Source organism: Monodon monoceros, unplaced genomic scaffold, assembly GCF_005190385.1.
Source record: "Monodon monoceros isolate NGI ecotype Baffin Bay Population unplaced genomic scaffold, NGI_Narwhal_1 Super_Scaffold_12, whole genome shotgun sequence".
Taxonomy (NCBI): domain Eukaryota; kingdom Metazoa; phylum Chordata; class Mammalia; order Artiodactyla; family Monodontidae; genus Monodon; species Monodon monoceros.
In genome coordinates, this window is record NW_021703768.1 from 150,612,536 (window position 1) to 150,627,108 (window position 14,573).

The following is a 14,573-nucleotide window of genomic DNA, read 5'->3' on the forward strand; positions in this document are numbered from 1 at the left end:
CCCAGACCCCTCACCCCCTGAGGCTTGTATGGACACAGCCCTGGATACAAACACTCAGATATGTATCCATCCTCATGCATGCAGGGCATAACCCAGTATCCCCTAGATTGGTGGTGGTGGTGGTGTACCATTTACTGACTGCCCAAGTGTTTTACAGTCATCTCTTTATATTTAACCCTTAAGAAAAACCACCTGAGATTGATATTGTTATTATTCCCATTTCACAGATAAGGCAACAAAAGTTCATAGAGGTTAAGTAACTTGCCAGGGTCACACAGAAAGTGACAAAGCTGGCAGCCAAACTCCTGCCCACACTATTAGCCCCTCTTCATTTAGTCAGATATACATGCAACAGCCATGCGTGCACAGGTGTGCGTGTGTACACAAACACACACACACAAACCCTGCCTCCTCCGTCAGTGCAGGTAACTGATGTCCATGGAGTCATTTTCCTCACCCTGACCTCCTCATAGGCACCACTCCCAGACCCACACAGCACTGCCCTGATATTCATGAGAGCCCCTCGTCCAGGCACCTATGAGCACAGCCTGCTGCCCACAAAGGTCCCCTCCCCACAGCAGCTGTAGGCTCCGGCCCAGCTGGGGGCCACCCTGGCATTTGGATGGGTGACTCAGGCTGAATCATGGCCCAGCTGCTCCTTGGCAGCCCTCTCCCCCACTCTGCCCAGAAAGCCTATTTTGAAGGCAGAGATGGGCCTCGGGTAGCGGACAGGGAGCGGGGCAGTCGGGGATGGGGACAGGGAGCATGGGCGCTTGAGCAGGAGGGTCTCTGTGCCCTCCTCTACTCCTCAGTGGTCTGCGGGTGCTCTCAGGCAGCCCCCGACCACGCCCCTCATTCTGCCAGGGAAGTGGACCCTTCTGCCTGGACACAGGCAAGGGGCTCCCTCTCTGATCCCAGGGCCCACTTTGGCTGCCCTGCCCCACCTTTTGGCCCTAATAACAACAATAATAACAATATTTACTATTCTAATTGATCACTCACATGTTACAGTATTCTACAGTTTCAAAGCACTTTCTCATCAGTATTGCATTTAATTCTCTTATCAGTCCTCGAGTGGACTAATAGCATCCTTAGGAGTGCAAATTATCATCCTTACGTTTGAGCTGAAGAAACGGAAGCTCAAAGGGATTATGTGAACTATCTAAGGTCACACAGCCGAAGTGACAGAGCCAGGAACCAAACTTAGGCTTCTTGGTCCAATCTGTGGAAGGTAAGCATTAGGGCTGGAGTTAAGCTGCAGTTGGGCACGGCAGGGCCATGGTGGGGCCATGGTTGGGGCATTGGAAGTGGCAAGGTAGGGGGCCTGCCTAGTGGCTTGGTGTGTGGCAGGATCATGACAAAATTTTTCTCTTTACCCTTCTACAACTAACAGATTATGGAATCATTTATGCTTTTAAATCTTCTTTTCCATGTTTCAGGCCAATGTCCTATGGCTAACAAGTGCAGAGCCATGGAGTTTCTACTGAGAAGTCTTGACCCACAGGACCTTTGCTTTCCAAAGCCTTAGTTTCCTCATCTGAAAAAATGGGTCTGGGCCTCCAGTGGGGCAGGGTGTTGAGAGGCGTGAGTGCAATCATGTGCATCATGCCCTTTAGAAGCCGTGAAGGACTTCACAAAAAATGCTGTTTTTCACATTTTGTTTTATCTTTAAAAAACACCTGTGGGTACTGGGCAGAGGGCAGGTGGGCTTCTGGGAACCTGGGGGCAGTACCAAGAAGGGGAGTGGGTGACAGCTCTTCCTTCCCCCAGCCTGGGCTCGGCCTGGCCTTCCCCCACCCTCAGCCCAGAGCTGGTTTCTAGGCAACAGGATGGATGCAGGGATGGTTCGGAGGGGAGAGAGCTATAAATAGGGAAGGGAGAAAACAAAAATAAAGTTCCAGAGAAGGCTGTGGAGCCACATTACTAAGGGTGGGGGCGGGAAGACAGGGAGGGAGATGGGTGAATGGTGGGGCACAGGGACAGCCCCCATCCCTTCATCAGGAGAGAGGGCAGTTTCAGGTTACCCAGCCGGCAAAGGTCCACAGAATGCTGACATGTGTGAGGAGGGGGTCTCCGTGTGCACAGCTGAGCGGATGGGGGTGACAATGAGGAGTCAGTTCTGGTTGGAGAACTAGGGGAAGCTCAGAAGAGGGAAGGATTTCAACAGGCAGAGTTGCAGGCAGATGTCCAGGTGAAGGAAAGAAGCAGGCTAAGGAAAGGAAGGTGTGAACCAGGTGGGGTGGGGCTGGACCCACAGATCTCAGAGGCCTGGCCAGGCGTGGCCTCGCCAACCACACACACCGTGTCCACAAAGACGCAGCAGGGCTCTTCCTGTGCTGTGATGCTCGCCCTCCCCAGATTTCCCAGGCCACTTCCTTTTCATTCAGGTTTCAGCTCTACCTCGCCTCCTTAGACGCTTGACCTGACCACGCAATTGAATGCTGGTCACCACCCTTACTGTGTCACATTCTATCACATTGCTCTGTTTTTTTTTTTTTTTTTTTGCGGTACGTGGGCCTCTCACCGCCGTGGCCTCTCCCGTTGCGGAGCACAGGCTCTGGACACGCAGGCTCAGCGGCCATGGCTCACGGGCCCAGCCGCTCCGCGGCACGCGGGATCCTCCAGGACCAGGGCACGAACCCGCCTCCCCCGCATCGGCAGGCGGACTCTCAACCACTGCGCCACCAGGGAAGCCCTGCTCTGTTTTATGTTCTCCATAAAACCCAAAATTATCTTGATCCATATATTTGCTGATCCATGGACATGAGTTCTGCCAGGGCAGTGACCTGCAGGGCTGTTCCCTGCAGCCCCTTACTTCTAAGAACACAGCAGGTGAGCAACACACACTGTCGAATGACTAAATGCACACAACGTGTGGGCAACCTCCATGTACACGTGTGAACAGAGATACACCTGCATCCATATGTAAGTGTGCACACTCAACACCCCCCCCACACACACAGTCTCACTTGCAGTCTCCATGAAATTGCGCAAGCATCTGTTATCTACACTCTGCTGCCTCCACATTTTCCTGTCGTTGGTGGGTTTTGTTTGTCTCCCCTCAGAGCAAGTCCCTTTTGGAAAATTCCAAAGGAACTGGGCTTCGGAGTCAGGCTCGGGGCTGGATGTGGCCTTTGCCACTTCCCAGCAATGTGACCTAGGGCAGGTAACTCTGCCTCTCTGGCCTCCATTCTCTCATCCATAAATTGGGGCTAATAAGGAATCCTTGAGGACAGTTTCAAGTGAAATGAATGGAGGCAAGTGCTGGATGCCTGGGAGATACTGGGCACTGGGGAAATGGCTCTGTCCCTGTCCTGAGGGTGGAGCCCATGAGCTGTGTGTGCTCACACAGGCACTCACAGTCAGGAATTCGGTCTGACACAGGGCTGGCATCTTCCGTTGTCACTTCTGGGCTTGTGCCTGGAATGCATTTAAAGTGACCTCTGCACATGAGAATACTGGTCTCTGAGCAGAAAATCAAGCTCAGAAAACCAGGTGTGTGGCTTGGCACCCGGGAACGAGGAATAAACCTCTTCACAAGCCAGATGGTGAACCTGGTTTGGGCATCTAAAAATGGATATCAGGTGCTGGTAGCTGGCAAGGGGTTGGCAAACTCAAATTCCTCAGAGGTCAGGCAGTTCATGAAAATGAGTGAAGTGGATGGGAGGCACACAACAGGGAGGGAAAGGGACTGTCGCCAACTGGAATCAAATGAAAAATATTTAAACCTTGTGCTAGAAAATTAAACATCTCTACAGGCCAAATTCAACCTAAGGGCCACGAGTTTGCAATCCCTGCTGACTGTGGGTTGTAAATAATGTCTTAATTCAGCCAAAAAGGATCTGGGCATCCTGGAACCCGCCACGTTGAGCCAGAGAATTGGAGTCCACCGGTTTGTTCTCCCTACACACACGTCTGCCATAAGCCTCCTACTTCCAGAAGTAAAGGCTCGTACACTGCAGGCCAAGGTGACCCGAGTGGACCCCGGTCTCCCCCAGCGTGCAAGGCCTTCTCGAGCCAGGCACCACCCCCCGCCCCGAACAACTCAGGGAAGGAGGGGGCGCTAAACACCTGGCGGTTGACTGAATACAGCAAGCTCCTTCCAGCCCTTGGGGCTGAAGGGGCGAAGCAAGGTTTGAGTCGGAAAGGAGGTCGGACCTGGCAGAGAAGGGGCTGGGTCTTCCTCAGGCAAGAATGGGGGTTATTGCGGCAAAGCAGAGCCGGGCTTCCGCATGGGTGAGTCAAGTTAGCCCGCGGCTGCGGCAAAAGAGAGCAAGAGCGCTGCATCGTCGGGGGCGGGGCCTATCACAGGTTGGGGCGGGGGAACTTCTGTGCCAATCAGAGCAGTGCCTTCGCCTTGATGGAGGCGGGGCCGCTGCGCAGCAAGGCGGCATCTCCGCCCCCCTACTTCCCTGCACCGCGGCGGTGTTGGGGGCCCTCTAGTGCCAATATTCATCCGCTCAAGGCGCCTGGTCGGCTTCCCAGATTTCTGCATACCCTTGCTCACCTCAGCCGAGGTCGCAAACTTTCGGACTCCTTTCCGGGAAGGGAGGAGCACTGGTTGCCCGAACTCTGCTTTTTTCCGTGGCAACTGCCCATTTCCCCTCCCCTGGGATGAGTTTTTCTGCGGTGAGCAGGTGCGCGCAGGGGTATGTGCGTATCAGCGTTCTCGCGGGGAAAGGTTTGAGCGAAGCAGCTTCTTCCAGTGACCGCGCTGCTGTTTTCCCAGAGCTTCATCGCGGCGCGTGTGCAACTCTGAGTGCGCAGGCTGGTCTGCACGTGTCGGCCAGCGTGCGTGCACGCTGGACCGCGCGTGCGTGATCATCGAGGCGCCTGCGCTGCATGCGCCTTGAGCCCGTCGGCCCTGCGCCTTGGCTGCAGCGGACTTCCCTCCGCCCAGCACGCCCAGTAGGAGCTTTACTGTCCAGTAGGTGGCGCCCGAGGCCGCCTTCCCGCCTCCCAGCCCGCAGCGTGGCCCAACCTGGGGGGAACCCCTCCATCCAGGTCGTCCCCCGGGGGTGCGGGGCGGGTAGGAGCTGAGGCCAGATGTGGTCAGTCTTGTACCTGGGCTGAGTGTGCCGGGCCCCAAAGAGGGGCGTGGGGCAGGCTGGGACGTGGAAGCCTGTCGGTCGTCCCCATCCGGGGCCCAGCCCAGCCCAGCCCTGCCCGTGCGGCGCCTGCTACAGACAGATTGGCTTTATTCATGGACACCCGGGGGGCGGCCGGGCCCGCCCGCCCGGGACACGCTCACACGGGGGTGGGGGACTCTCCATGCCACAATCACGACACACGACGCCCGCGCTCGGACCGGGCCGGCTGGGGGAGGGGCATGGCACAGCCTGGCTCCTGGTTTTGGTTAAAAAAAAAAGGTTCTTGGGGTCGATGTGGGAATGCGGGTGTGGGGGGGTTCTGGGACTGCCCGGGGCCCCTCAGAGAGCCTCTGTCGGGGGTGGAGGGGAGCCGCTGCTTTCCGACTCGTTTAAAAACACATCGAACATGCTACATCCGCGCAGACACTGGATGGGATGGGATGGGGTGGGGAGGGGGCAACATAGGTGGGGCGAGGCTACCAGCCGTGGCCGCAGCCCCGGCCCTGTCCACGCCCCAGGGTTGGTAGCGAGCAGGTGAGACAGACAGACTCTAACACAGGCTCCGAGGGGGCGCCTCGGAGCGAAGGAAGATCTCGTGTTCTCGTGTTTTAAGGGGAAGGGGTAGAAGGACAACCCTGGCTCTGGGGGGCGGGGCACGGGACAGGGAAGGGATTGTGCTGCTGGTGGGGGGCCGTCCTGGGCCCTTACGCCTCTGGCTCATACTCCCGATACTCCTCCTGCATCAGAGGGATGGGGGTGGAGTGGAGAAGAGCAAAAGAGGAAGGGGTTGGAGACCAAGTGGCCAGGCCCGGCCCAGAGACCCCTACCCCTCAAGGAGGAATAGTGCATGTCCCTCTCCCTGGGCAGAAGAGAAACCTGGAAGTTGGGGACATCTGGGATGTTCTGGGCAGGGGTGCCTGGCGCCCAGTGCTAGGCCCCATCTGTCCTCCCTCCCTGCTGCCACCTCTGGTGTCTGGGTTCTAGAAAAGGGGGGCTTGAAGCTCCCAGGCCTAACTTTATCCTGCCAGGAACCTCCCACCCCAGCTGGGGATGCCCAAAGCCCCACCCAGCCTTGACACCCCTCACCTGGGGCGGTTCCTCATAACTCTCCCCTTCTGGCTCCATCAGGGGCTCAATCAGCGGCTCCTCTGCAGCTTCCTGGGCCACTTCCTCTGGCTGCAGGCAGAGAAGAGACAGTGCCCATGAGGCCAGCTGGTGATGCCCCTCAAATTCCTACCTTGGGAAGCTTTTGGTTGATTGGGGGAAAGCTAGGCTTTGTTGGCAATGCAACCAGAATTTTTAATTAAATTGTTTATTTGGAGTGCCTTGGAAGTGGGATGGAGGAGTGAAATTCCTCCAATTATGGCTTGAAGCTGGGGGTGGCGAGGGGGAGAGGGCTCTCCATACCCCTCTCCCCAGCACGTGGCAGCCTCCTGTGCTCCCATCATATGGACTGGGTGGGATGGGGAGATAGATGGCACACTCAGTCACCCATTTACCCCTACCCTCTTTGTGTCAGCTCTGTGAGGGGGTGCGTATCAGGTCCCCAGAGATAACCCTGGAGGGAGATGGAGGCTCAGGGACAGGGCTGAGCAGGAGCTCTGAGCCATTCCCCTGCCACTTTCCACCCATCCCTCCCCCAGGGCCCTGTGTGGCCTGGTTTCTTCAGCTGTTGCTATTTTAAGATAAGCTGGAAGCGACAGCTCATGGTGTTGCTTGGATGTGTGAGCTAAGACTCTCCCCTCCCCACTGCATCTGCTGTCCAGACCAGTGCAGACCAGCAGGCACGCAAATAGGGGGCTGCCAGACACATGGCCAGTCCCCTGTGGGTGAGCACATGTATGTGCACAAACATGGGACTGAGCTGACTGCACACGTGGGCACTCAGTAACCTGAGGTCCAGGCACGGCTGCACAAGGCCACGTGTGGGGGAACCTGTAGGCAAGGGGCACCCCACCTCCCCCACTTCCACATGTAACCACTGTCCCTCCCTACTGGACAGAGGTGAGAATCTTGGGACCCTGGAGGGCTGGCACCTCTACACTCTAGTTGCTCCGGCTCCATCCAGGTAGCTTCAGCTCCTTCACATTACCTGTCATGGGCCCTGTGGGCACATGAGGTTACGCTCCTGGCCTGGCTCACTTTCCCCAGTTACAGGTGGGTCCATCAAGGTCCAGGAGGGGGGAAATGTTAGTTTGCCCAAAGTCACCCAGCTATGACCAGAACCCAGGAAAGAAACAGACTATTAAGAATCCCAGCTCTGCACATTATTGGGAAACAAATGTCCAACAACAGTAGAATGGATGTGTGCTCTGTCATCCTATCACACAGTGGTTACTTCACCTCAAGGATGGGGAACCACAGTGCACACCACAGCATGGTTGACTCTCACGCTTACTGATGAATGAAAGAAGCCAGGTACAGAAGAGCATGTGCTCTAGGATAACATTTCTGTGAAGCTGAAAAACACCCAACTTATTTGTGGTGATAGAAGTCAGGAAGCAATTAGCTGTGCGGGGGGAGACAGGGCCAGGACAAAGGTGAGGAGAGTCAGGTGCCTGGGGTGCAAAGGAGACCCTGGAATAAGCATCCTCCCTTAAATTTTGTGCCCCAGATACCTCACTTCTCTCACCCTAGTCTTGGCCCCGGGAGTAGGGACTGGGAGGAGGTGTAAGGGAGGCTTCCAAGGGGCTGATGTTCTGTGTCTTGATCTGGGTGCTGGTTACTTGGGGAGAGTTGAATTTGTGAAAATTTCATGGAGCTGCGTGCTTTCTGCATGAATGCTGTACTTCAATAAAAAGTTCACTTAAAAACCATCCTAGCCTGGCCATTCACTACCTCTTTGGCATTAGGTAAGTCGTTTTACCTCTGATCTCAGCTGCCTCGGGTGGGAAATGGGATGGTGTCTCTGCTTTGTATGCATATGGGGAGGCTTCTATGATAACGTATGTGAGCAAACTGGGAGGTAGAGACAGAAACTTGCGCCCCCAGCTTGCATGGGTTCTCCATGGGCCAGTGGCCCCAAAGGCCTGGCTTTGGATTGTAAGTCTATGATCTTGAGCTCCCTTAAGAGAGGAGGCTTGAAGTGTCAACAAGTGCTGGTAAGAGGAAGGCAGCCTGAGAGAAATGGTTCTGTGCAAGGCCCCCACCAAGCCTTGAGCTGAGAGCTCAGGCCCAGACCTGCCTTCTCCGCATCCCAGCTCTCAGCGCTGGGCCTGGCCCCATGTTGGCACCAAGGGACTACAGTGACATGAACCTGAGCTTATCCTCCCAACCACCTTCTCAGGGGGGCAGTCAGGATTTGTGATCTTGGGCAAGTCATTTTACCTCTCTGAGCCTCAGTTCCTTCATCTGTAAAATGGGCTAATTGTGATGCCTTCTTTACAGGGATGTTGTGAAGATTCAATGAGAGGCTCCATGTACAATATCTAGAACAGTGCCTACCCACACAAGAGATCAGTGAATGGGAGCAATCACTGGAAACATAAGGATAAGAAATGGGAAGTCACACAGCTGATAAAATGCAGAGACAGGACTTGAACCAGAACTTCTGAGTCAAGTCCCAGCTTTCAGACAGGGGAAGGAACCAACTGTGCAAAATGTCTGGAGTGGAGGGTGCTGTGGGATCTCCTCAGCATGGATACCCTCATGCTGAATGCACACTGATCTCCTGATCACGCTGAAGAAAGCCCCACCCCCACTGAGGGGGAGTCTGCGCTTACACGTGGACAACACAGAGCACCCCATGGGAGGCGTGTCTCTACAGACATCATATAGACCCACAGAGTGCACTGTCCTAGCACACCTATGGTGACACAAGACCTTGGGGGTGCACACAGGCTGACCATGTGATCGTGGGGCCATCATCTCTTACCGAGCACTCACTATGCCATCCAGGGTTTTTACATCAGTAGTTCTCAAAGTGTGATCCCTGGACCTGCAGCATCAATATCACCCAGGTACTTGTTAAACATGCAAATTCTCGAGCCCCACAGACCTGCTGAATCAGAAATTCTAGGGATGGGACCAACAGTCTGTATTTTAACCTGGCCTCCTGGTGATCTAATGCACACTTAAGTTTTTGAGAACCTCTGAGCTACATTATCTCTAATCTACCTAAAAGTCCTCTTGTGCTCATCTCCCGTCTTAGAGGCAAAGAATCAGGCTCAGAGACATGATGGGACCTGCTCAGGGTCACACAGGAAGTAGTGGAGTTAGGATTCAGATCCAGCTCTGTGGGGCTCCAGAGCTCACAGCTCTCACCCTACAGCGTGTCCTAATGAGGTATCTGACTTCCTGCACACGTGGGTAGCTGCCACCACTTGCCTGGGGTAACATGTCTGCACAAATGTGTGACACACAGTTCACCCCTCCCCATGGCCCACTTCTGCTCATGCCTGCCTCAGGGCCTTTGCACGTGTTCTTCCTACTGCCTGAAATATACTTTCCACATGGCTTGCCTCATCCCTTGGGTGTCAGCTCTAAGGTCACCTCCTCAGAGAAGCCTTCCCAGCTTAAAGTAGCCCCCTCACCCCTTGACTGTCTATCCCCTCACTCTTGTTGTCTTTTCTTCATAGCACATACCCCTGTCTGAAACCATCTTGCTTACTGGTTAGCTTTTTACTGTATCTTCTCCCACTAGCGTGTCAGCTCCATGAATGTAGGAACCTATTCTGTCGTAACCCCTAGAACAATCCCTCTCTAGCATGAATACTTGTTGACTGAAAAGACATGAGTGAACAATCAGCGACATATGTGGATGAGGCCAAAAGCGGTCCAGATGACTCTCACAATCAGGATACATGTATCCAGCCAGATCTAGGTCATAGTCACGGGGAGTGCCATGCCCGTACACAGCTTCATGCAGACTCATTCTGAGCTGCGTCTAGCAGGGCCCTGCAGAACATGAGGCAAGGTGGCTTGTGCCCCAGGCTGGCTGGGGGAGCAGGGAGCCTGGTGGCAGGTTTATGGGTGTGCCTGGCACGTGTGTGTGTGTGTGTATGTGTGTGTTGTGTGTGTGTTGGAAGGATAGCTCACCTTCAGATCGGTGGGAAATTCCTCCTTCTTCACCAGGCCTGTGGCTGCTGCGATATTCCCAGCCCCAGAGAACACAGCTCCTCCCAGATGAGATGCCTGCTCCTTGGTTTTCTCAGCCACTGCGTCAGGGAGGGGGTTGGGGGCCAGGGTGAAGCAGGCATAGATGCCACCCTCCTCCATAGTGTCCCAGGGCCTGCCTTCCCATGGAGCACACCCCCAGGAAGCCTTAGGGGTGCCCTCTTCCACCACCCCTCCCCCGCAGTCTCTGGGGGCCAGCCAGATCCCAGGCCAGGGTGAGGACACAGGGCTGAGCAGGGCTGGGCCGGTACCTGAGGCCACTCCTTGTACAACCCCTTCTCGGGTCTTGCTTCCTATGGGGACAAAAATGAGCACACATAAGGGCTCTGAGCCAAGGGAACAGACTCCAGCAAGCACAGCGGTTACAGAATGGGCAGAGGGACCCAGTCAGCAGTGGGCATCCTGGCCCTTCACTGCCTCCTTGGGCTCCCAAATCCCACAAGTGCCCCCCATGCCTATATCATCAGGACTTCCAGTTCTCCCCACTCTCTGTCCCCTATCACCCCCACCTGGTATGATACCCACACCTCTGGTGGATGTTGCCTGAGTGCCAGCCCTGGGAAAGCACTCTACCTGCGCCGGTTCATTTAATCCTCTGCCCAGGATGGGAGCAGATGGGGGTGGAAGGAACTGGGGGCGGGGAAAAAAGGCTCTGTATTTGGAAAGGTGCCCCTGGTGCCCCTGATGCATAACTCCCCACATCCTACCCGAGGACACTCACATCCCAACATTCCTCGCTCCATTTCTTCTAAAGACCCTCTTCTAACTAGAGTGCAAATCCCTCCTTCTGGCCAAAGTTGGGAGAGTCTTAGATGCAGAATGGGTGTATAAGGGTGACTTGAAGATGGTAACTGACACCCATGGCATTGGCTGGGTCTTTCCAGGAGGGTAGCAACTGGGTAAGGCAAGAGATCCTAACCTGAGGTGGTGGGGGGTGGATGCCCTCAGGGGAGTGGGCTGTCTCCCATCCTGAGGATTTGGCAACCCAGACAACAACTGACAGAGCCAGAAACGGGTGTCTGGGCCAGCTGAGGCTGGCAGGAGGAGGGTGCAAGAAGACAGGATTCTCAGGGCTAAGTCCAGTTAGACCCAGAGACTCGCAGGGATCAGGGGTTGTGCATGCACATCCATTTATTCCTCCCACAAATGCTTGTTGGCACCTGCTCTGATTCAGGTTCCAGGCCAATGGCTCACTGTCAGATGGAGGAAAGAGAAGAGCAGAATTGGTGCCCTGGACCTCAAGCAGTGGGGAGAGGACTTCCAGCCTCCAGGGGGTGCATGATGGGGGAGGGGGCACTGCCTGGGTCTTGACAAATGGGGATTTGCAGGGATATGGGATATGCAGAAAGCAGAAAGCAGGCTGAGGAGGGTGTTCCAGGCACAGGGAACCATGTGGGCAAGGCATAGAGAGGTGTGTTTTCAGGGCCTGAGCGGAGCACATCGACGGGTTCTGTGTGCTCAAAGCAATGGAAACTGAGGCAGGGCCACGAAGCACATTGAATGCTAGGCTACAGGGAGCTGAGGCTTTGATGAGTAAGAACTGGGGGCCATCAGGAGTTCCTGGTCAGGGGGAGGAGTAGGAGGTGCCCATCTAAGGGGAAAGGGAGGGGCCGAGTCTGTTAGCAAGGACACAGTGTCAGGGGTGCCAGGGGTCCACAGGAGTGAAAGGGCTGAGGGAGAAGGGAGGAGGGAAGAGGGAGGCCAGAGCTGGGGTCCAGCAGGTGTGAGCTCAAGCCTTCTCCCAGTCTCCATCACCTCTGCCCTAGCTCCAACCACCCTCATCTGGCAACTATGTTACCACCCAGCGGGCCTCCCTGCAATTTGTTCTGTCCCCAGAGGCCTGAGGGACTTTCCATTCTGAAGTCAGATCCTGTTGGTCCCTGGCTTACAGTCTATCATGGCAATTATAATAATGCTTTGCCCGGGCCTGCAGGGGCCACTCATGAACTGGCTCTTGCCCACCTTTCTGATCTCATTTCCTACCACTGCTTTCTGCCCTCTGCTCTCGAATCCAGTATCCTTCAGCCCATTCCAGGGCCTTTGCACCTGCTTTTCTGCACCCCCTTCCCAACCTCCTTATTCTTCGGGCTCAGCTCAGATGTTACCCTCTTTGTTTACCTTACCAAGGTGGCCCCCACCCCAGCCACTGGATGTCAAATCCCACTACTGGAATACTTGGCATCACTATCAGGAGAGCCGGCACCTACCAGCACATAGTAGGTGGTCAATAAGTATTTTTCGAATTATCACAACTCCAAGTCTGCCAAAACCCTGGGCAAGTTAACCAGCCCTCTACAGCCTAAATAGGAGATAATTCTACGGGCCGCACAAGTTAAGCCCTGAATCAGCAGACAGAATTCAATCAGCGTCTTGCCTCACTTTATGCAAATGATCCTGCAGGCTCCCTCTTTTTTCCCACTTAGGGTGAGACATTTTAACCACTTGGACTTTCTCCTGATGACAGCTGTCAGCTGCAAGGAGGGTGCACCCAGAGGAGAGATGCCAGTGGTGGAACTGCTGGGAGGAGGGAGACCCAGAGAGCGATTCAGAGGTGGAAGTAGCTGGAGAGGAGGGCTGGGAGGGAGCCCCAACAATACTGGGGGGAGCACAGCAAGGGGAGGGGGCATTTTGGAGTCCATAAAGCTTGGCTCAAACTCCAGCTTCGCGTTTTATCAGCTGTGACCTTGACCAAGATAGTTAAACCTCTGGGAAGCCCCAGTTTCCCTGGTCTGTGGATGGGCAGGGAGCATTAAATGAGGTAATAGATGTTATGGATGTATTTCACAGGGTACTTGGCAGAGAGTAAGGGCTCAGCACCAGGTAACTATTAATAATGGGAAGAATAAGGAAAAGAAGGCTGTCTCCTTTGATCCCCGCATTGGTCCCTGGACTTTCAGCTGAACCCCACCCTCACCAATCTTTCCCCCATTCCCCCTCCAGTCAGTCTCATCACTGGCCCAGGTTCCATCACTGGCTATGCCTTCAGTGACCCCTGCTGACCCGGCCCCATCTGCTGACTCATATTCTCCTGCCCAGACCCCCCACTCCCTCCTTCTAAGGACCTCGGCTCCACTCCCTCGGAGGACACCAAACCCCTGCACCCCGGAAGCCCCGCCCCTCGCCCACCAACGTAGAGGACACCCTCCTTGGTCTTCTCCGCGGCCTCGGTGACCCCCTGCTTGGTTTTCTCCGCGGCGGCCACGACGCCCTCCTTGGCCATGGACAGGCCCTTCATGAACACGTCCATCCTGGCGGCCTGAGGAGGGCGAACACACGGGCACGGATGTGCTGGCCCCGCATTCTCATCCCAGCCCTTCCGGAGGGACGCTGGTGTCCCCTCCCCTCCCTCCAGAGACCGAAGGCGCCCTTCCGGGCCCGGAACTCCCTCCCGCCTTACCCCCTCCCCAGCGCTAGGCCACAGGGCCGCAGCGAGTCCTAGCGTCCTTGAAACCGGGGACGCAGGAGAGGCCACCGCCTCGGTTATCCGGGGCCCTGCAACCTGCAGCCCCGCGGAACCGGAGTGCTGGGCAAGGCGCTGGGCAAGGCGCGAAGCCCCGGGGCCTGTCTGTACACACACGACAAAGTCACACGGCCATGCACACAAACATACTCCATGGACACGCTCACGTGCACACACAGGACATGCAGGCGTTCAAAAGCGCACGGACACTCTGACACACAGGGGGCACACGGCCGCGGACGCACGTCCACACGGCCACCCAGGCAGTGGCAGACACCGAGCAACAGAGACACATACCCCGGGGCGCACACTGACAGGCACCCACCGGCGTCCTCTTTCCGTTCTCCAGCCCCTTCCCCATCCCATCCAGTTCCCTCTCCATTCCCAGCCCTTTCCTCAGCCCGGGTGCCCGGAGCGCGGCCGCCTCACCTGGATGCGGGTTCCGGGCTGGGGATGGAGCTGCGGCTGCGGCTGCGGCTGCAGCAGCGGCAGGCGGATGCAGGGGCTCGGCTAGGATGGGCTGGGGTGGGCTCGGGGCCGATGGGGTATCGGGCCGTGGCCAGGCGCTCAGTTTGGTCTGCAGCAGGCGGGGCGTGAGCCCTGAGCCGGGGCGCAGTAGTGCCCTGGCCTTGGGTGCGTCGCCAGCCACCGCTCGCTCCTAGCGCCCTGCTCGCTCGCGCGCTTCTGCTCTGGCTGGGGCGCTGCGGCAGCTCTGAGCTCAGCGCCCCCACTGGCGGCCGCGCCACCCCTCGGCCTGACTGACGGGGGGCGGGGAGGGTGACATCTCCGCGGAGCCCGCTAGCCTCACGGGGCGGGCCCGAGACACGCCGCTGGGGAACCCGGAGCGTCGTCAGACTCAAGTCCTGTTCCCAAGAGTCTAGTCTGGTGAGGGAGAAAATGCGGCGTGC

General features: G+C 56.3%; 1 protein-coding gene across 4 annotated transcripts; it reads right to left on the reverse strand.

Moving 5' to 3' along the window:
• Window positions 1–5,181: 5,181 nt before the first annotated feature.
• SNCB (synuclein beta) lies at window positions 5,182–14,355 on the reverse strand. 4 transcript variants are annotated; one of them, XM_029218002.1, is made up of 6 exons: window positions 14,095–14,355; window positions 13,332–13,461; window positions 10,457–10,498; window positions 10,128–10,246; window positions 6,177–6,266; window positions 5,182–5,827 (listed from the first exon to the last, which is right to left on the reverse strand). In XM_029218002.1, exons 2-6 carry the CDS (start codon window positions 13,450–13,452, stop codon window positions 5,795–5,797), a joined length of 405 nt encoding a protein of 134 aa, XP_029073835.1. In that variant the 5' UTR covers window positions 13,453–13,461; window positions 14,095–14,355; the 3' UTR covers window positions 5,182–5,794. The 4 variants fall into 4 exon arrangements, with proteins under 4 accessions (XP_029073835.1, XP_029073836.1, XP_029073837.1 ...); XM_029218003.1 differs by lacking the exon at window positions 14,095–14,355 and adding an exon at window positions 13,603–13,727; XM_029218004.1 differs by lacking the exons at window positions 10,457–10,498; window positions 14,095–14,355 and adding an exon at window positions 13,603–13,727.
• Window positions 14,356–14,573: the final 218 nt, after the last annotated feature.